Source organism: Danio aesculapii, chromosome 7 (assembly GCF_903798145.1).
Source record: "Danio aesculapii chromosome 7, fDanAes4.1, whole genome shotgun sequence".
NCBI lineage: Eukaryota > Metazoa > Chordata > Actinopteri > Cypriniformes > Danionidae > Danio > Danio aesculapii.
The window spans coordinates 17,370,727-17,392,055 of record NC_079441.1 but is presented as its reverse complement, the minus strand read 5'-3'; the positions used below and the strand labels follow the sequence as shown (position 1 = coordinate 17,392,055).

The 21,329-nt window shown below is 34.2% G+C and overlaps 1 protein-coding gene across 2 annotated transcripts in view; it reads left to right on the top strand.

Moving 5' to 3' along the window:
- dock11 (dedicator of cytokinesis 11) overlaps nt 1–21,329 on the top strand; it is a 173,570-nt gene that overhangs the window by 82,289 nt on the left and 69,952 nt on the right. The window contains exons 31-36 of one of the 2 annotated variants that reach the window (XM_056461154.1): nt 2,076–2,114; nt 5,602–5,783; nt 13,237–13,350; nt 14,796–14,856; nt 14,936–15,024; nt 16,215–16,329. In XM_056461154.1, the coding sequence (XP_056317129.1) occupies nt 2,076–2,114; nt 5,602–5,783; nt 13,237–13,350; nt 14,796–14,856; nt 14,936–15,024; nt 16,215–16,329 (600 nt within the window). The remainder of the gene's footprint in view (nt 1–2,075; nt 2,115–5,601; nt 5,784–13,236; nt 13,351–14,795; nt 14,857–14,935; nt 15,025–16,214; nt 16,330–21,329) is intronic. The other variant, XM_056461155.1, reaches the window with a different exon arrangement.

Genomic DNA, 21,329 nt, shown 5'->3' with positions numbered 1-21,329 from the left:
GTGTCACTAAATGAGGCGCGAAAGCGTCTCACCAACGTTGTATCCCCTAATACACTGGTTTAACTATTTAATTTACTACACACTTATTAATGTCTGTTAGCCTGCATTTCATCAGCATGGATCACTCCCATATTTCCCATGATCACTGTTCCTTAAATTAAAAAAAAGTTCAGACAAAAAACCACAGGATTATTGCGCTACCATAGTACTCATATATAGTGTAAAGTATGTATATAAAGTAAGTATATATATACAGGTGGATTCAAAAAGTGGATTTGAAAATCTGTATTTAATCAAAGAAACATGATGGAGCCTTGGGTAATTAATCAATGTGAAGAGTACTTAACAAAGTTATTTTTGAGTAGAAAACAAGTTCATAGATGTTCAATATGACCCCCTCCAGATGCTCGAGTGACATCAATCCGATAGTTGTGGTATTCTTTTTGAATCACCGTATATATAGAGTATATATTATATCTTTAAAAAATAAATGTGTTTATATATATATATATATATATATATATATATATATATATATATATATATATATATATATATATATATATATATAATTTTAATAGATCTTTAAAAATAAAAAGAACTTTTTATAATGTTTTTTATTGTATTTATACATAAATTAATTGTATACATTTACACATTTTTTAATTGATTTGACAATCAAAGAGCATGTCTTATTAATTTAAATCTGTCGATTAATCAAATTGATCCGTTAATTGAAATTGATCAAGTGATTGGTTCAATTAAAATGTTAGGAACCCTATAAAATCAGTTAAAAAGCATCTGATCATAGAGATATATTATGTTTGCACAAGCTCTGCATTTCACTGGCATCATGTCAATATTAAAATTACACTGTTAGAATAGTTTGATAATATACAGTAAAATAAATCTGAGACTATGGACTACTGTATATACATATAGCCCAGTTGTATAATGCGTGCAGTAAGCCAATCTTAGGGGGGAAAAAAGTGTACATACAAGTGTATATACACTACCTGACAAAAGTCTTGTTTTCGTTGTACTCAGTTGTAAGAGCAACAAATAATAACTTGACTTCTAGTTGATCATTTGGAAAAGTGGCAGAAGGTCAATTTTTCTGATGAATCATCTGTTGAACTGCATCCCAATCCTCACAAATACTGCAGAAGAACTATTGGAACCCACATGGGTTTCTCATAGAAATCAGTCAAGTTTAGTGAAGGAAAAATCATGGTTTGGGGTTACATTCAGTATGGGGGCGTGCAAGAGATCTGCAGAGTGGATGGCAACAATAACAGCCTGAGGTATCAAGACATTTGTGCTGCCCATTACATTACAAACCACAGGAGAGGGCAAATTCTTCAGCAGGATAGCGCTCCTTCTCAAACTTCAGCCTCCACATCAAAGTTCCTGAAAGCAAAGAAGGCCAAAGCTGCACGATTGGCCAGCCCAGTCACCAGGTGTTAACATTGAGCATGTCTGGGGTAAGATGAAGGAGGAGGCATTGAAGATGAATCCAAAGAATCTTGATAAACTCTGGGAGTCATACAAGAAGCTTTCTTTGCTATTCCAGATGACTTTATTAATAAGGTATTCGAGTCATTGCAGAGATGTATGGATGCAGTCCTCCAAGCTCATGGGAGTCATACACAATGTCAATTCCTTTTCCACTGCACCATGACTTTATATTCTATACCGTACATTATTTCTGTTAAGTGACAAGACTTTTGTCTAAGCAAAGTCAGACCTTACTGTCCTAATTAAATAATTAAAAATCAAGGCATGATCATATTTTGTTTTGATAAAATAAGTGTAATCTAGAGGTCTTTGCCTTTTTATATAAGCCACTTCTGAGACCAAATGATCAACTAGAAGTCAAGTTATTATTTGTTGTTCCTAAAACTTGGATAGGCGACAAGACTTTTGTCAGATAGTGTACTTTAATATGACATATATAACGTTCATTAGTGAAGTAGTGTTTCATTCAAACACAGCCAAACATCCTCACAGCTTCACAACCCCCACCACTGATGATGGCGATCCTGCATGATTGCTTCCTTTATTCATTATTTCAGATTTTATTTCGTATGCGGCGGAGTGTTTCGGTGTCGTAGGTAGGTTCCTACCGCTTCCCGTTGCCAGATGATCATCCTGATAACCCCACTAATTGCTTTTGCTGTGCTCCCTTCTCACCCATAAATCACCATCTAACATTATTTTTGTTCACCTGGGGTTGAGTGTTTTGCTTTCTCTGTCACCGAGCGTCTCAAATTTGCTTTGCTCTGATGATTTTCAATGACTTTGTAATGTGAAACAAGATTGTTGGGATGCTTTCATGTTCTAGGACTGCAAAGGGCAATGTTTCTTGCTGACCTAGTTTGTTTGTCGCTTTTACATCAGACTGTTTTAATGAAGTGTATCCTGTATTTGTCTTCACGTCCTTGTCCTTTTTAAGCTGTATGATATATTGTACATGCAGAAGGAGTGCGGAAACCTCTTGTGGGCCCTTTTCATTATCTGATTCATATTGGTATAGTAGGAAATAGTGGGATTTCGGCTGCTCTGATTTCAGTTTTATGACTGAAAACTCAAATTTTGTACTTTTTTTATTTTTTAAGACTTTTCATTTACTCACATTCATGTTTTTCCAAAGCCAAATCACTTTTGGTAGCACTTTACTTTTTGCAGTGTCTTTAATGCATGTGATAAATAATTATTATTGTAGTAACGGTACAATATGCATAATTAAATTCAATTACTTTTAACCAAACCCTAATCCTCACATTAATGTTAATTAATATTACAAGGACACTGTTAAATGAAGTGTAACCTTACTTTTTTTGGGATCAAACAATAAAACTTCATTTAGTGTCATACTTGTAATTAAGTAGCAAATTCTATTGTTTTGAAAATGACTGTGATTTTTCTGTTTTTAAAGTTTTTATTACATAATAACATTTAAACGTTTGTGGTCGGTTTTCAGAAAAGGTATTTTATGCTGCATTCATGTGATCAAAAATCTGAAATATTGTGAAATACTGCTTTTTAAAATATTTGTATTGCTTGTGAATATTATATAACGAGAATAACTTTGTGTAACAGAACAAGCATGTAAAAAACACACAAATGCACTCATATACACATACAGTGCTCAGCATCTAAGTACACCCCATTCTGAAAATGAATGTTTTTATCTATTTCTCAGTGAATATGGGTAATATTTATTGGTGTATTTGAACAAAACAGATTTATTAAACAGATATATTTATTAAAATAATATTTTAGTCACAGAATATCTTTAGAAATGGAAATATAATACATTTAAATGCATGCAAAAAAATACACACTACAACATTTCAACTAATTTGTATATAATTTAATTTTTTAGTTTTTTGTTAGATAAGCTCCAGATGTAGCTTCAGTAAGGACTAATCTAATGTATAAGCACAAATAAAATATTGTTAAGCATCCTATACAAAATATTAATTTAAAAGAGAGATTTGTGAGGGGTGTACTCGTATATGCAGAGCACTGTATCTATTTTTAAGTGTGTATGTATTTTTTTACTTGTTATACTGTGTATATGAATGCATTTGTGTGTCTTTTAAATGCTTGTGCTGTTATAAAGTGTAAAGATTCCAATATAAACAATTGATATCCAATATATCCATCCATACATGCACAAAAAAATAAATTTGTGAATAAATATAAATAATATTTATAAATAAATAATATTTATTTATTTACAATTTATTTATTTATTTATTTATTAATAATCTAATTATTTATTTACTTGTTCATTTATTCATTTTCTTTTCGGCTTAGTCCCTTTATTAATCTGGGGTCGCCACAGCGGAATGAACCGCCAACTTATCCAGCATATGTTCTACGCAGCGGATGCCCTTCCAGCTGCTGCTCATCACTGGGAAACGTCCATATACACTCATTCACACACATACACTACGGACACCTATACCACATGTTTTTAGACTTCTGGGGGAAACTGCAGCACCCGGAGGAAACCCACACCAACACAGGGGATACCATGCAAACTGCAAACAGAAATGCCACTCACTGCGCCACCGTGTTGCCCTTATTAACTCATTTATTTATTTGTTTATTAATATTTTCTAATTTTTCAATGAAATATATACCTGTTGTTTTCTCTTTTTTTCTGAAAAAAAAATCATACAGGGACTCCAACTACCTTTAAAAGCTCTTTATTTATATTTAATAATATACATATTTTTCTCTAAAGACATCTTCAGTTGAGTGATTTCCTTTATATAAGTGCATTTATAAGTTTGTATATTCTTGTGCTGGTGTACAATATTATTGTTGTTATGTACTATTCAAAAAACTTACAATTTTACTTACAGTTGAATCAAAATTATTAACCCCCTTTGAATTTTTTTTCTTTTTTAAATATTTCACAAATTATGTTTAACAGAGCAAGGAAATTTTTACAGTATGTCTGATAATATTTTTTCTTCTGGAGAAAGTCTTATTTGTTTTATTTCGGCTAGAATAAAAGCAGTTTTTAAATTTTTTGAATCCATTTTAAGGTCAAAATTATTAGCCCCTTTAAGCAATATCTTTTTTCGATAGTCTACAGAACAAACCATCGTTATACAATAACTTGTGTTTTTGATCACATAAATGCAGCTCCCTAGTTTATTTTTTAGCATTTATGAACCTCTTAACTGTCTGTTTTTTTCTGAGGTTCAACTGTCTTGTCTCAATAGCTGGATTTAGAGGTTTTTGCAAAAAAAGCACTGGTGGATTTAGCTGGTATTGACACAAAAGAAAATCTGCCTTGTTAAAAAACAAAGAAATGTCTAAAGTGACATTTTAAAAAAAAGTTATTTTATTTGCTAGATAATAACACTATCATTACCTATAAAATGAAACTTCTGAACCTGATCAGAGGAGCCTGGTAGAAAATGCTTATTTAATAAAAAAAGAGGTCTGATGGATTTAGAGTGTTTTGCATCTGAACTCTTATTGTATATATTATACATATATTTTTAAATTTCTATTATTATTATTTATTTATTTATTTTATTTTTTCAAAATTCTGTCCTTGTATTTCAAGAAAAGCACATGAGAGTGAGTAAAAACCTGCATTAATTTCAATTCCAGTTTGAGAAACTTGTCATCATTGTTCAGGAATATTCCTCAAAACAGTTATTTAGAATTGCCCAACCTGTTTGCCAACAAAAGCATTGCTGAGGCATCGAACACAAGGCTTTTCTGTCACTCTTTGCTTTCTGTTTCTGTCGCTGTCAGATGTTTGGAATGCAGTGAAGTCTGCTTTCACAACATTTCAGTTTAGTCAGCCATCAAATCCTAGACATGCTGTTTTCATTCGAATGCTTTTCACTATATCACAAATATCTCAAGAACTGTTACCTGTGTCTCCTGTATGTTAAGCATCATTTGCATATATGCATCTTTAAAACTATTGCGTCTTCAGGATGCATGGAAAAATGTTGCTTGTTTCTTTCTACTGAAAGACCATACAGACTAAAAAAGAAATGAATGTGAAGTTAAATATTGTGAGTAGAAAGCAATGCCTGACCCTGAAAGGATGTGTTTCAGATCAGAGTCTGGAGTACAGCTTGACTGAAGATTACTGCAAGAACCATTTTCTGGTGGGTTTGCTTCTGCGCGAGGTGGCCGATGGACTTCAGGCCTGCCCAGAGATCAGACAGCTGGCTGTGGCTGTGCTCAAAAACCTCATGATCAAACATGCCATGGATGACCGATACAATGCCTTTAAGGTAAAGTATAGCAAATAACAAACTTGTGGTACAACGGTACAGATTGCTTATGGTTCATATTATGGTGTTAGGGTCACTGTTTCATTGGTCCCTACCAATGTCAAGAGCAAACCTATGCTATTTCGCTTTTTTTTTTTTGGTTTGGAAGCAGAGGGTTGGTTCTTTATTTTGATATACAGTGCATCCGGAAAGTATTCATGCCGCCTCATTTTTTCCACATTTTTTATGTTACAGCCTTATTCCAAATTGGATTAAATTCATTTATTTCCTCAACATCCTCCACACAATACCCCATAATGACACTGTGGAAAAAAAGAGTTTTTAAAATTGTTGCAAATTTATTAAAAATAAAAAAGCTGAAAAATCACAGGTACATCAGTATTCACAGCCTTTGCTCAGTACTTTGTTGATGCACCTTTGGCAGCAATTACAGCCTCAAGTCTTTTTGAATATGATGCCACAAGCTTGGCACACCTGTCTTTGGGAATTTTTGCCCATTCCTCTTTGTAGTACCTCTCAAGCTCTATCAGGTCATATGAGAAGCGATGCTGTACAGCCATTTTCAGATCTCTCCAGAGATATTCAATAGGATTTAAGTCTTTTCTCTGGCTGGGCCACTCAAGGACATTCACCGAGCTGCTGTGAAGCCACTCCATTGATATTTTGGCAGTGTGCATTGGGTCATTGTCCTGCTGGAAGATGAACCATCGCCCCAGTCTGAGGTCAAGAGCACTCTGAAGCAGGTTTTCATTCAGGATGTCACTGTACATTGCTGCATTCATCTTTCCCTCTATCCTGACTACTCTTCCAGTTGCTGCTGCTGAAAAACATCCCCACAGCAAGATGCTGCCTCCACCATGCTTCACTGTAGGGATGGTATTAGTCTGGTGATGAGCGGTGCCTGGTTTTCTCCAAACGTATCGCCTGGCATTCACTCCAAAGAGTTAAATTTTAGTTTCATCAGACCACAGAATTTAGTTTCTTATGGTTTGAGAGTCCTTCAGATGCCTTTTGGCATATTCCAGGCAGGGAGTTACTTCCGTCTGGCCACTCCATCACACAGGCCTGATTGGTGGATTGTTTCACAGATGGTTGTCATTCTGTAAGGTTCTCCTCTCTCCACAGAAGAACGCTGCAGCTCAGACGGTGTGACCATCAGGTTATTGATCACCCTCCCTGACTAAGACCCTTCTCCCCCGATCACTCCGCTTAGATGGCCGGCCAGCTCTAGGAAGAGTTCTGGTGGTTCCAAACATTTTTCATTAACGGATGATGGAGGCCACTGTGCTCATTGGAACTTGCAGAGCAGCAGATATGTTTCTGCAACCTTCCCCAGCCTTGCGCCTCAAGACAATCCTGTCTCTGAGGCCTACAGACAATTCCTTTGTTCTCAAGCTTGGTTTGTGCTTTGACATGCACTGTCAACCTTGGGACCTCATATAGACAGGTGTATGCCTTTTTCAGATCATATCCAGTCCACTGAATTTACCACAGGTGAACTCCAATTAAGCTGCTGAAACATCTCAAGAATGATCAGTGGAAACAGAATGTACCTGAGCTCACTTTAGAGCTTTACGGCAAAGGCTGTGAATACTTCTGTACATGTGACTTTTCAGGTTTTTATTTAATAAATTTAAAACCGTTTCAAAAAATCTTTTTTCACAGTGTCATTATGGGGTATTGTGTGTAGAATTTTGAGGAAATAAATGCATTTAATCCATTTTGAAATAAGACTGTAACATAAAAAATGTGGAAAAAAAAGCGCTATGAATACTGTCCTGATGCACCATATATTATGGTCATATGTTAGGTATGTCAAATGTAGGTGAAAATCATCCAAATGCTGACAGTGGCTGGCAGCTTTTTTTAAAATACACTGGTAGTGAAAAAGTTAACTCCTCCTTCAAACAAAAAAGCAGCGGTATGGCAGCATTTAAGATTTCAAATGCATGTTGTAATGGTACTGATGCATATTTAGAATGTTATGCTGAAAAAACAATACAACTGGCTCCATTGACTTTCTATTGCGTGAGGGTGACTCTCTGTCATTTCTGACTTATAACTTAAGACAGAACAATATCTAAAAGTGTCTGTGCGACATTGTGTAGAGTAAGCAAACTAAATAAACCCAGAACTAAATTTTTAAGTTAACGAACTGTAAATGCCAGCCTATAAAGTCAAATGTGGATATCGTGACACATCAGCTGGAAGAATGGCTGAATTGGTGTATTTTGTGAAGAGAAGCATAGCTACTTATGGGGCCTTCACATGTCGCGTCTTTTGCGTGCGCGGGCATTTTCCAGGCACAACAAGGTGAAAACCATGAGTCACGTGATAAGAACTGACCGATCAGCTTCATACTTTGGAATATACTCATTTAGGTACACTGTAAAAAAAATGTCTGTGATTTTTAACAGTAAAAGTCTGTAAAATCTACAGTGAAAACCTGTTAAGTGATTAACGGCTCATTTCTGTACAAAATACGGAAAATAACTGTAACAGATGTAACCTTTGTTTTCGAGAAGGTAATCAGAGTGTCTGAAATCTCACCATACACCCTCATCCACTAGTCCCTAAATTTGTCAATTAGTTTAGTCCACAAGACAGAGTGAATGACCACAAATGAGTGAATTCAGACACTGATGAACACCTGCTGTTAACAAGCACAATCACTGAAGGAAAGAACAAGAAATAAAACTACGAGACATGACCTCACACCAAACCAACTGAATTAAAACGGGATTAAACAACTGCATCAAACAACAGCATTACCAGCTTTGCTGATTACAGTTTGACATTATTTCTGTCATATCTGCAAAGAATATTTGATAATTAACAGAGGTTTATATTTTTTATTGAAGATGTTTGATTTGACCTCACCATCATGGAGATCAGAGGTTGCATTAGTTGGGTTCTTGAACCTTTACTCTTCTCCCTTAATATTTCTCTGGCTGTTATAACTGTGTTTCTAAAACTCATTGGTTATACCAACAAATGTGATAAGAAAATATACGGTGTGTACTTAATTATAACAGATATAACAACAACATATAACAACAACAGTTAATTTGTAAAAAAAGAACTGCAGATATATTTCGATTGAGGCTGTTTGGGACGATACTGCAGCTTTTCATGGAGGGATAACAAACAATCAGAAAGGAAATAATAAAAATGAATAATTAGAGTGTCATGCACTAAACCTCAGAGCTCCAGTGGCACATTAAGACAGATATCAAGAATCAGGATATGAACCTCAACCATGGTTGCTAAAAAGAAAAAAGCTGCATAATTCATTCATGCCGCAATGCTTGCTGGGTGCTAGCATAGTACAAAACTCCCAGCATGCATTGCAGCATGAATAAATTATGCCGCTTTATGCTCTTAACATTTCTTTCTTTGCCTTTCTTTTATTTTGTTTTTGGGATGTAATATTTCACTAGATTGTTTTGTATGATTTGTTTGTTGATTCAAAGACTAATTGTTGATGTCTGTGTGTTTTTGAGTTCTGCCATAGTTCAAAGTTCTCATTGTAAATGGTCTATTTAGACCTGTTAAACAATCATTGATTGCTGAAGCTCCAGTGGTTTCATTTATGTCTGTTATTAATTTCTCACACTAACATGATATTGAATGAGTACACAAGCAGGTGAGGGTGGTTTTGACATCATAGTTATCTCATCAGACTTTTATTTATATTTTCTTCTGGCTTTTCATGCTATACAAATTGCATGATTTACACAATTAACTATAACAGCCAAAATGAAAACTAGGTTTAAAGTAAGAATTTGAAGAGCCTAACTAAAGCAGACGCTGTCCTCCATCATGGTGACTTCAAATGAACAACAGAAATTTCATTTACAGTAGAGCTTTTGTTCATGTGACAGAAATAAAGTCAATGGTCAGTTATAAGTGAAGCTCCTGATGTTTGTGGAGTTGTTTAATGATCTCTGCTGAGATCTTGAGAAATAAAAGTTTTATTGTGTAATTATTTTTATTAATTATTATTTTATTTAGAGTTTTATTTTCAGCTGATTTCATCTTTGATTTTGGCTGTTTATTTGTGTTTTTCTTTCCTTCAGTGTTTCAGCTTGTTAACAGTTGTTCATCAATAATTCTCAATCCTCCTTTAATTAGGCACTTAATTATCTCATTACCTTTATCACTGCCTGAGTGTTCAACCCTCTGTAGTGAGGACACTAGTGAGGATTTAGCTCTGGGATTTTAAGGGGTTAAATGTGTTAGATGAAAAATACAGACTGTGGAATGTATTTTTAACGGAAATACTCTGTAAATTGAATTTACGAATGTAAAATGTTAAAAACAGTAGGTTACTGGCAGCCACAGCTGCCGGTATTTTTTGTGAAATCAAGAAAAAAACAGCAAATTACTGTAAAACGTTTTTTGTGTCACCATTGTGGAGGATAGTAGCATCTGTGTGCAAGTCCAAGATGAACTAAGAGCATCTGATTTAAAGCTGCATCATCTTATGTTTAAATGTAACTGTGTAGTTACTAATGCAGTATAAATCTGTTTGGTTATTACAGTCACACATGAACACTTTAGTGCATTTAATGTCTTTACATTTTTGTGCACTAAGCTACATTTTTGTGAACTGAACATTCTATCAGTTTATGAAATACGGTTATTTTTCATGTAACAGTTTTTTAAAACGTCTGTATTTTTAGCTGTGGTTGCCAGGATTTTTCCATAAATTTAACAGATTTTTTTTAAAAGTGTAGACTAATTATCTCAGACAAACACAGAAGACTCTAACACTGCTGTGCTTTTCATACAGTGGATGTCAATGGTTATATCCAGTTTTCTTTTGTTTAAAAAAAAAAAAGACAAACAGGATTGGAAAAAGTGAGTGATGAGAGAAGTTTTTAAGTTATGGGCGAACTCTTTAAGTCTTTTGAATAGGTCAAGCTGCTGTGATCAACCCATTGTAATGTTTTTCAGTGAATATTAAGCTGCAGTTTATTTAGGATATTTTATATGTTTTAAAAGTAACTTCAAAGTAAAGTAACTGGTAATCTGATTACTGATTACATAAAGTAATTAGTAATGTAATCAGAGTACAATTTTCCAGTAATCCATCAGTAATTTGTAATATATTACTTTTTAAAGTAACTTATCCAACACTGCTGGTGTCTGGGCTCCAAAATCTATATATCAGGCATTTAAACTGACAAAGCTTTTAAACATATGCAGATGTGTTGTTTGTTGTTGGCAGAGTAACCGGTGCATTAAGCTGTAAAGACTCCGCCCTATTCTGCTAAAAGGGTGGAGAACAACAACTTATTTGCATCTAAAGAGACACACAAAAACAGCATGTATTTGCTTCTACCCATCCTGGTGCAGCATTGTATAGTAAATGATCCATGAGATATTTTGAACTAGGACTGCACAGCCACATTCTTGGGACACCTGAGAGTTATATTACAGTGCATCTTGTAAAAACACACACAATATGACCCCAATGAAAACCAAGCACCACAAATTTGTTTAAGCTAATCTGTACACCACACGCAGGATATCTGGAGTTTATAAAGCATGTTAATGTTATTGAAATTTGCATTTTATCTCTTATCAACAAAGGTGTCCAGCAACAATGCAAAGAAATCCTTGAGGTTAGTCTATGTCATTGACGCCACAGCAAATAACTGTCAGACATCTGTCTGTTATGCAAATGCCAGACTCGCCGCGTCCAGATCTAAGTTCCAGATCGTTGCCACAGACACAATGCTCTCAAGCTCACTCTGCAATCGCATTTCTCGAGAAGCCACTATGATCTGTTTGCTCAGAACAACATGTTTATTTTTTTGTGTGTGTTGTGCGAGTCATGTACTACTGCTGCCAGAACTTTTCTTTTTTTTTTTTATTGTCACAATCTCAGGAAGAGCAATCATAAGATGAAAACAATAGACATTGTGCTAATATGGTTAGCTTTAGCTGATTTTTAGATTGAAAACTTGCATTAGTTTCTGCAGGAACAGCGTCACTAAAATGACAAGAATGAGGTTTTTTTTCTTGAAAAACTTGGAACTTGGAAAGCACCCTTCTCGAAATATTTCCTAGAAATTTAATTCAACTGCATAGTTTGTATATTGCACAGTTGGCTCTACTGATAATTATTCATGCTATTATAGTATTTATTCATATTTTGAATTTGTATATTTTTAGCTTTTAGCAGTTTAAATTTCAGAAATGTTTCATGCTGTTACTAGTGTTCTCTTGTTTATATTTCTTTGTACACCGTAAAAATCACAAGTGATGATTCACAAGTATTTTCCTTTTATTTACAGTTGTGATTTGCATTATGGGACCTTGATCTCTACTCTCTCGACTTTTGATGTTGAAAATTGAACTCTACAGTTTAACAGTGACTTATTGACATTTTAGTGGTTTGAAATAATATTGTATATTGTTTGGGAAATAACATATAGAGAAATAAGTCTGTAAAATAACAGAAAATGTTCTGGAAGTTTATTACAAGGCTTTTGTAATATGCAAATTATATACAGTATATACAACATAAACCCAGACAATATATCACTTTAAACTATTAAATATGTTTTAATTGTTGGAAGAGCGATCAAGGTCCCATAATGCAAGTCAAAATCATAAATAAATGGGGAAAAATAAAAACATGAATCACAAAATACGAAAACATAATTGAGCCCAGGGCTCCCACCTGGTCAATTAGTATGTAATGGGGTCTGTGGGTGAAGTTTAGATCAGATACACGGCCGGCCAGAAGTGCGATATATACATCAATATAGCAGCATTTTTTTATGACACTGTATAACAATAATTAATATTTTTACAGTACTGTGACAGTTGGGTTTAGGGTTGAAATGGGGGTAGGTATTAAAACATACAATTTAATGGGTAATTTAATGGATAGAATAAATAATACTCGGGATAACTACTGTTTTTATGTTACTGTGACGGTTGGGTTTAGGGTTGGGGTAGGGTTAGACGTTAACAAAATACAATAACTGGGATAATTAATAAATAATATAAATAATTCTCGTTAACTTCCGGCTGCAACCTTATCAGATCTTGCAACAACCGGGTCCAAGATTAGGTAGTTCCCGAGAGCTCCTCCTGGTAAAGGAGGAAAAGGGGTAGATGATGTGGATGGGGGGATTCCTCCAAAACGGAGATTAGGGAAGTAGGGTGGAAAAAGCTATTTAATGTAGGTTTGGATTAATCCGGTTGGTTTATCGATGATTGCAGATATGAGACCAGCTGCGATCAATCATAACACATGCTCCTCTTAAAATTAGTTTATAAAACATCACCTAATGAAACTTATTGTAAACATTCAACAGTAGAAGTAAAACGTAAACTATCATTCCAGTCATTTGTAAGAGACCTGCAATGCCTTCCATTCTTTCATTCTACTTTTGTTTCGTAATTCTTCATTTACTTGTTTTCCTTATGCCAGAACCAACAGGCCCGCATCTGCCTGCTGTACCTGCCTCTGTTTGAGCTGCTCTACCAGAACCTGAGTCAGATGAACAGCCCCAGACAGATCTGCAGGAATGGCCTCGGCCTCATGGTAAACATCCATTACACTCTTATCTGAAATCTCCAACGGCTCAGTCTTCATCTGGGATCTTTATCTCAGTCTTTCACAATGTTTTGTGAAATGGGTCTTGCTTAATGAATCGAAAATATTCTTAAATGTTAGTCCAAGCAAATTAGAAACATCTGAGGTATTCAGGGAAGTATTTCTTCATATGTTTTGTTGTAATCTTAAAGGAATGGCTTTATTTCCCCAAAATAAAATGATTCCATAATTTGCCTACCCTCAAGCTATCCTAGGTAAAAAAAAAAAAAAACAGCTAACCTTTCAGATTAGCACTTGGAATTAGTTTAAATAATATCCTGCCTCAAGTCTTTGCCTCCCCAAGTCTTTGAAGCTCAAAAAAGCACTTATCCATTCGTCCATCAATCCACCCATCCATCCATTCATGTGTACATCCAACCAACCATCCATCCATCCACCTGTACATCGATTCATTCGTACTTTCATCCATCTGTACATTCATCATTCCGTACATCCATCCATCCATCCATCCATCTGTACATCCATCTGTTTATACATCTATCTGTACATTCATTCATCTATACATCCATCCATCCATCTGTACATCCATCTGTTTATACATCTATCTGTACATTCATTCATCTATACATCCATCCATCCATCTGTACATCCATCTGTTTATACATCTATCTGTACATTCATTCATCTATACATCCATTCATCCATACATCCATTCATCCATACATCCATTTGTACATCCAACTATCTCCATCCATTCATGCGTCCATCTGTACATTCATACATCTGTACATCATCTGTACATCCATTCGTACATCTATTCAATCAACCATCCATCAATCCGTACATACATCCATTCATCCATCCATCTGTACAACCAACTGTACATCCATCCATCCGTACATCTCCACAGGTGTATGCCTCTGATTTCTTTAATATGAATAATTGAAACTTTAATAACTATTATCACTGGCTTCTGATTTCGTGCCTTTATGAGAGTCACGTTTCTGTTTGTGACATAAGATTTCGACATAATTGGCACTTCTATATACACACAAACTCCATTTTAAGATGGATGATAGTAAACTAATGCTAATATGCAGTATTACCAAAACAACTTGCAACTTGCCATTTTTCACAGCTCATTCCAATGTGAGACATGCAGAAAAACTCACTTCAGCTTCAGCTACACCTTCACCATTTGTTGTAACTTTTCTATATGAAGAAAGGCATATACTAAACACTTAGGATGGCTTAAGAGTGTGTAAACTATGTGATCGTGATAATTGTTGGGTGAACTACAGTATTTCTTTAAAGCATCAGTAATGTAGAATTCTACATTACATTCTCTCACCTAGATGCTGTATCCTAGTATAAATGTACGTTCTTTGATTGAGGTTTGTCTGAGCGTTTCTTGTTTTCCTATTCTCCTTTAGTACCGTGATGATTTGTCAGGGGACAGCCGGAGAAGCAGCACCATTGTTGATAAGGAGCCTAGTAAGTATTAAAGTGTTTGGCAAGAAAAAGCTGTAATTGATATATGCACACAGTAAATACATTTTCTGGCATTTCCCAGCTGGTTCTGTCACCCAGAATGGACTCAGTAGGAGAGGAGAGTCCAGAGGCTCCATGTATGGAGATCCAGGAACTCCAGACATCAATGAGGTGAAACAAACACAACCATGATTTCTCTGCAGATGGCCAGTCTTTTGGAGAGATACTTTTAAAAGAAATGTTACAATATAATATTATTCAAGTAACAATTATTCTGTTTTGGAGAAATGTTATTCCTTTTTAAAGTTAAAGATGGAATATTATTAGTTTATTCAACACGGATGGATTTTACTTGATCAAAAGTAACAGTAATAACATTTATAGTTTTGCAAAAGGGTTCTGTTTATAAACACTCTTCAAATTAACCAGAAAAAGGTATTCTTAGAATATTATGCAGCAAATCTGTTTTACAATAAGTTATTTTTTGAGAACCAACTACCAAAATGGTTTTTGAAAGATCATATATTTTTGAACATGTAAATGAAGCCTTACTGAGCATAAAAGAAAAAAAAATGTTGCACAGAAACTTTTAACTTACAGTGTATAATAAATGAACAAAATGATCAAATTTAGTTAATAGTATCAAGTTAATATGATATTTTTTTTTCTGTTTAAAGAAAACGAGACACTATATACTTTCAATATAATATTGCAATTTTTATAATAGAAACATTTTCTAATATTTTTTCTAATACTTTAATATGATAACACTTTAATATTTGAAATTTGAAAATGTAAAACATTCATCATCAAACCATACTTTTATACCAGTTATCAAAATGTTTAAGTAAAAGTTTTGCAAAAAGTTTTTTATTTTTTATCTGTTATGAATTATATAATAACATTTGTTAACATATTTATAAAAAATAAATAAATAATAAAAATAAATAAATAAATAAAATGCAAAAATAAAAAAAATGCTAAAATTTTAGCATTCAAAAATAAAAAAATGCAAAAAAAAAAAAAAAGGATATATATTCATATATTCATATATTTTTGCATTTTTTATTTAATAATCATTTTAATGCATTAATTATTGAATGGGCAAAACACTTATGTGTAATATTACCCTATTTGAAAGTGAAGGTTTACATTACATGTATTTTTGATTATTTTTTATTTGTTATGAATTACATATATAATAACATTCATTGGCACATTTACATTTTTTATAATTAATTTAATGTATTAATTATTAGATGGAAAAAAACAATTGTGTGTAATATTATCCTATTTGAAAGTGAAGGTTTACATTATATGTATTTTTAATGCATAAAGGAATATTTTGTTTTTGTGTACAGTTGCACAGGCGTGGTTCCACTATGAGCACTGTACCTGCCGCTGGCCGTTTGGGCCAGTATGAAATCAGAGGGCTGCTACTGTGTTATCTGCACATCGTAAGAACTTTGTCAGATGGTAAGCACACTTTAGCTTATTATCAACATCATTAAACCCCTCCAGGTATATGGTCATGTTTGCAGTTTAACTGTCAGATCAGCTTTAAAAGGATGGTTCACTCAAAAATGAACATTTACTCACTCTTTACTGACCCTCAAACTGTTTGACTTTCTTTCGTTTGTTGAACACAAACAGTTATTTTAAAGAAAGATGAAAACCATCGACATCCATGGTAGGAAAAACAAATACTGAGGAAGTCAGTGATTTTTAGCTTTCTTCAAAATATCTTTGTTTGTGTTCAACAGACGAAAGAAAGTCAAACAGGTTTGAGTGCTACTACGTGATGACAGAATTTTCAGTTTTGGGTGAACTATCCCAAAACTCTCGTCTATCATTATTGGTGATCTTAAATCAAATCAAATCACATTTATTGTCACATCATCAGCAGCATGTGCACTGTGATGAGTGAAAAGCTTAGGTGCTGGCTCCAGACAGTGCAAAATACAACAACATACTCCCAAAATACAAAACAAGACAATATACAATTAGACTGTAATACATAAGAGACAATAATATGTGAAAGACAATAAATGCGTTAAGATAAACACACTACACACATGTAGGCACAGATAGACAAGTACACAGTCAAAAAGGTCTACCTATAGTCTGACTGTTAGTGGAAAATTATTGTAGGCAGTATTGTTTTAATTAAGGAAGTAAGTATGGTTTTGGAGCTTTGAAAAACTACTAGGAGCTACCAAGAATGTTTCTTAAAGCCAAGTAACCAACTAATAGAGCTTAATGGTCAGATTCCTGAAGAAAAAACTTTCTTCATAGGGAAATTTTGACAGCACCTACTGAGCCTTTTGTAAACCTCTTGTAAGCCCTGAGGTTGTTAAACTGTTGTACATGCTTTATTGAACACACTTTTTTTAAAACCCCTAGTGATTAATAGTGGATCTTGTGCAGACAAACTACATTTCCCATCATGCTGTACAGTAAAACTACACTAATAAGAGTATCATGTATGGCGGAATGGATCACAACCTTTCATCAAAGTTGTCCTAAAACTACTGCACAACACTCATTCTTGACAATTTTGCCAAACATTTTTTTGATCCACTTGAATTGTTGATTACTGTAGAGACCACCAGCATCTTTAGTCAACAGTTTCATAATATTTGTAATTCAAAGTACAGTAAAATTACACCAATAAGGGTTACAACCAGGGCTTGACATTAACACCCGCCAACCCTCCAAATGCGGGTAGATTTAGGCTGTGGCGGGTCAGACAGTCGCTCCCACTAGCCACTTTGGCTGGTTGCAAATAATTTTTTTAATTGCCAGAGCTGCCTCGTCCCTAAAAATTAGACTTTTCATTTTAGAAGGTTTGTCAATATGCGTGCAAATGTGCACTTAGAACTGACAAGCAGCACGGTTGATAACTGTTCGCGCGAGCAAAAGAAAGCAGGTGAACACCGAATGAGATGATGATCAGGCGCACAGTAAGACACAGGCGATCCTCGCTCACTGATATTGTAAGCGAGGCACAGCTGATGTGAAGCGTGCAAGTGCTTAAAAGCTCCCGTTTCCTTTCGCAAAACAACGTGTCTGGAAATGCAACTGGTGTGATCATTTCCCTTTGAAATAGATTGGAAAAAAGTCAAAAAGTCTTTCAAGAGATCTCCAGATTTTTTTAAATGCAGCAGCTGTTGCCACTTTCACTTTTACTATTCTTTTAACAGAATATTATTGGACCTAACATCATATGTGTGCACGTGATCATCCTTTCACAATTGCACACAGAATGTTTTTCATCAGCTTGCTTTTGCTTGCAGTTATTTTTGTTAATATGGTTTAATTATTATCCTTTACAACTCTCCATTTATCTATAGTTACCTGATGATCTGGGACCTTTAACCTGGACAAACTACTGTGTATAGTTTTAGATAAATGAGAATATTTTTTTTAATGAATAAATTATCTTTTTATTATTTAATTAATAAAAAGTGCATGTATACGGTTATATTTAGCTTTTTTTGACACATTTTTAAACATTTGTGGCAAGGAAATAATTAGTTTAGTGTGGCCAAAGAAAAAAAAAGATAAATCCTAGCCCTAAAAAGTGATGTGAAATAAAAAAAAAAGTTAAGGAGGCATGTGGACATAACACATCATTTAAATCAAAGTCATTTTTAGCATGTCAACATCAAATTTATGCATATAAAATATATTTTACCAACAACAAAACTGGCTAGTGAAAATGGCAAGTGGCTAATAACGCTGATGATCAAAGTTAATGTCAAGCCCTGGTCACAACATCGAGTTTCTTTGCGGGTGTTTTGTTTTTTCTGAACGCTACCTTAATATACAAGTAGCTGAAGATCACTCATTGGAGAAACCGGCGGACATGCAACAACTTTAATCATAAGGTAAACACAATACAAAAGTTTCCATCTAAGCTACTTTACAGGACTCGACACTTGTAAACGCCCGTTCATTCGGGCTTGCGGCTCTATGCGTCGTTGTGACGTGTTGTTACATTATATGTTGGTGTCAACCACGGCGAGGGCTGCACCCGGCATATGCGTGGACTTGACTGAAGTATAAACCTGCCTTGAATCAGCCTTTAAGAGACGGCCTGTTTAAATTAAAAAAGCATTACCCAGTGAAAAGTAAAAGCCGCCGATTCACAAATAGCAATTATTTAATCTATAAGAATAATGGTGATTAGCTTGATTGATTTGTGAATTTAAATTGTTCAAATGTTTTTTTATTCATTTATATAAAATCTAATAACACAAATGGCTAATAAACTATGCAAAGTTAGTGAACTTGTTTTTTAATTTGTAAATTTATTGCATTTCTTTTTACATTAAGAAGATAAAGATTCCTTTATGTACTTTTTATATCCATATTATGTACATATTATATAAATTTGTTTATTAAAATACTTTTTAACATGCAGTTTATTTCCAAAAAAACAACTAATCTACAGAGAAAAAATATCTATAAAGAAAGAGAACGTTTTGAGTTTCAATGCTAGGGCCTCATACCTGGAATTGCTTGGGGGCCCCCAAATCACCTAAGTCCGCCCCTGGTCACGTACAGACAGTTTGTCAAGCCCATTTCACATGTGTGAAGCAAACTAAGAGTTGCACAATGTTTTCCAGAAATAAGGAGTGTTGATAAGAAAGTTTCAGGTGCATGCGGACAGGAGAGAATGTGTCACTTACAGACGGTTTGTCAAGCCCACTCACCTCTGTGAAGTACACTAAATATTGCACAATATTTCCAGAAGCAAAGAGCGTTGATAAGAAAGTCATCGGTTCATACAAAGTAGAGAGAGTGTGTCCTATAAGTGGTTTATCAAGCTCACTCACCAACTGTATGTCCCTTTAACTGTTATTTAGCTATTATCAAAATACTGTCAGCAGATCAGTAATAACCACAAAACTCAAACAACTGAGGCTTTCAGCAGCTATATTACGGTTGTTTTAATTATTAGGCTACTGTATAGTAATAATAATGAAATATTGTGTATTTTACGAGCATGTTGCTTTAAGCCTGCTCTGTCATTATCTGGAAAAAAATGTTTCCCCCTTGTTGACAGGTAGGTGTTGTTCGCAGTATTACCCAGCATTAGAAATATTTCAGTAAACACTACTTATAGAGATTAGAAGGAAAAAAGGAGAGACGATTGCTTTTTAAAGTGTTATATGAAAGAGGCATGAGTGATTTGGAGATGAAATCATGATTGTTGTGTTTTTTATATTAATGCTGAGTATTAAAATATTCAGGAGGCAGATTTTTTTGTTTGTTTTAAAGGGACCAACCAATGATACTTTAAACTTTATTATAACAAAAGTGTTATGTACACCAAAAAAAGCAGTTAGTTGACTTTACTTTTTAAAAGGCGAGTAAACCTGTTACTTTTAAAGTGATTAGTTGACTTTACTTAATAATTGTATTAATTAATTTATTTTACATTTAAATTATTCATTTTATTATTTTAAAATAAACGGGTTTACTCACTTTTTAATAAAAGAACCATGTTTATAATTAAGGCCTTGAGGCGAAGAATCAGACACACAAAAAAATGATGTTTGCTGTTTGTTCAAACTACATATTTAAAATGAGCCGAAACAACACAATTCTTGAGTTTTCTTTGGCGCAACTCAATTGTTTCATGTTCAATCCACTTCAATTTGTAAAAACGATTAAGTTAACATAATCGATTTGTGTTGGGACAACATGAAGGAATTGTGTGGAAGCCAGCATTTTCTGACAGTGTATACATTTTGAGTAATAAGATTTTTTCATTTGAAGTGTGAACATTATATATTTTTATTTTACTTAAAGATAGACAACAAAAGCTTCTCAGTTTTAAGGAGATAACATTTTTCATTGTCAGTATTAAAAATCTAAAGTTATTGTGGTTTATATTTCTTAAATGTGGAAGAACAGGATATGTAAAGTTATTTTGGAACAGTATGACTGCAATTCATCATACCACTTTAAACCACTAAAGATCTGATTTCTTTGTCTTAGATTTAAAACAGTAACAAAAACTTGAGGCTAATATTAAGCTTTTCATTCATTCATTCATTCATTCATGTTCTTTTCGACTTTGGCCCCATTTACACCAATACGTTTTCGTTTTAAAACACATACGTTTTGCTACGGCTACGCCATCCGTCCACACTACGCCGGAGTTTTCGAGTGCTGAAAACAGACGTTTTGGAAATGCTGAAGAGGCCGTTTTCATTTTAAACCACTGCTGCTATGTGTCTGTGGATGGGAGAAAAAAAGAGACATTTGAAAACGGAGGCGGGGCTGCAGACATTCGCAGACATCTGATTGGGGCTTTTCTTTAATATTAAGTAGCCTACACATAGTTCAGTCTTTCATCATGTCCTTGTAAGTTCAGACTGTGCAAGTTTGATATGGAAAACAAACTCCCGAGAACACGTCAGGTAAATCTTCATAGGGGACAGTGTACTTTATAACCTCTTTAA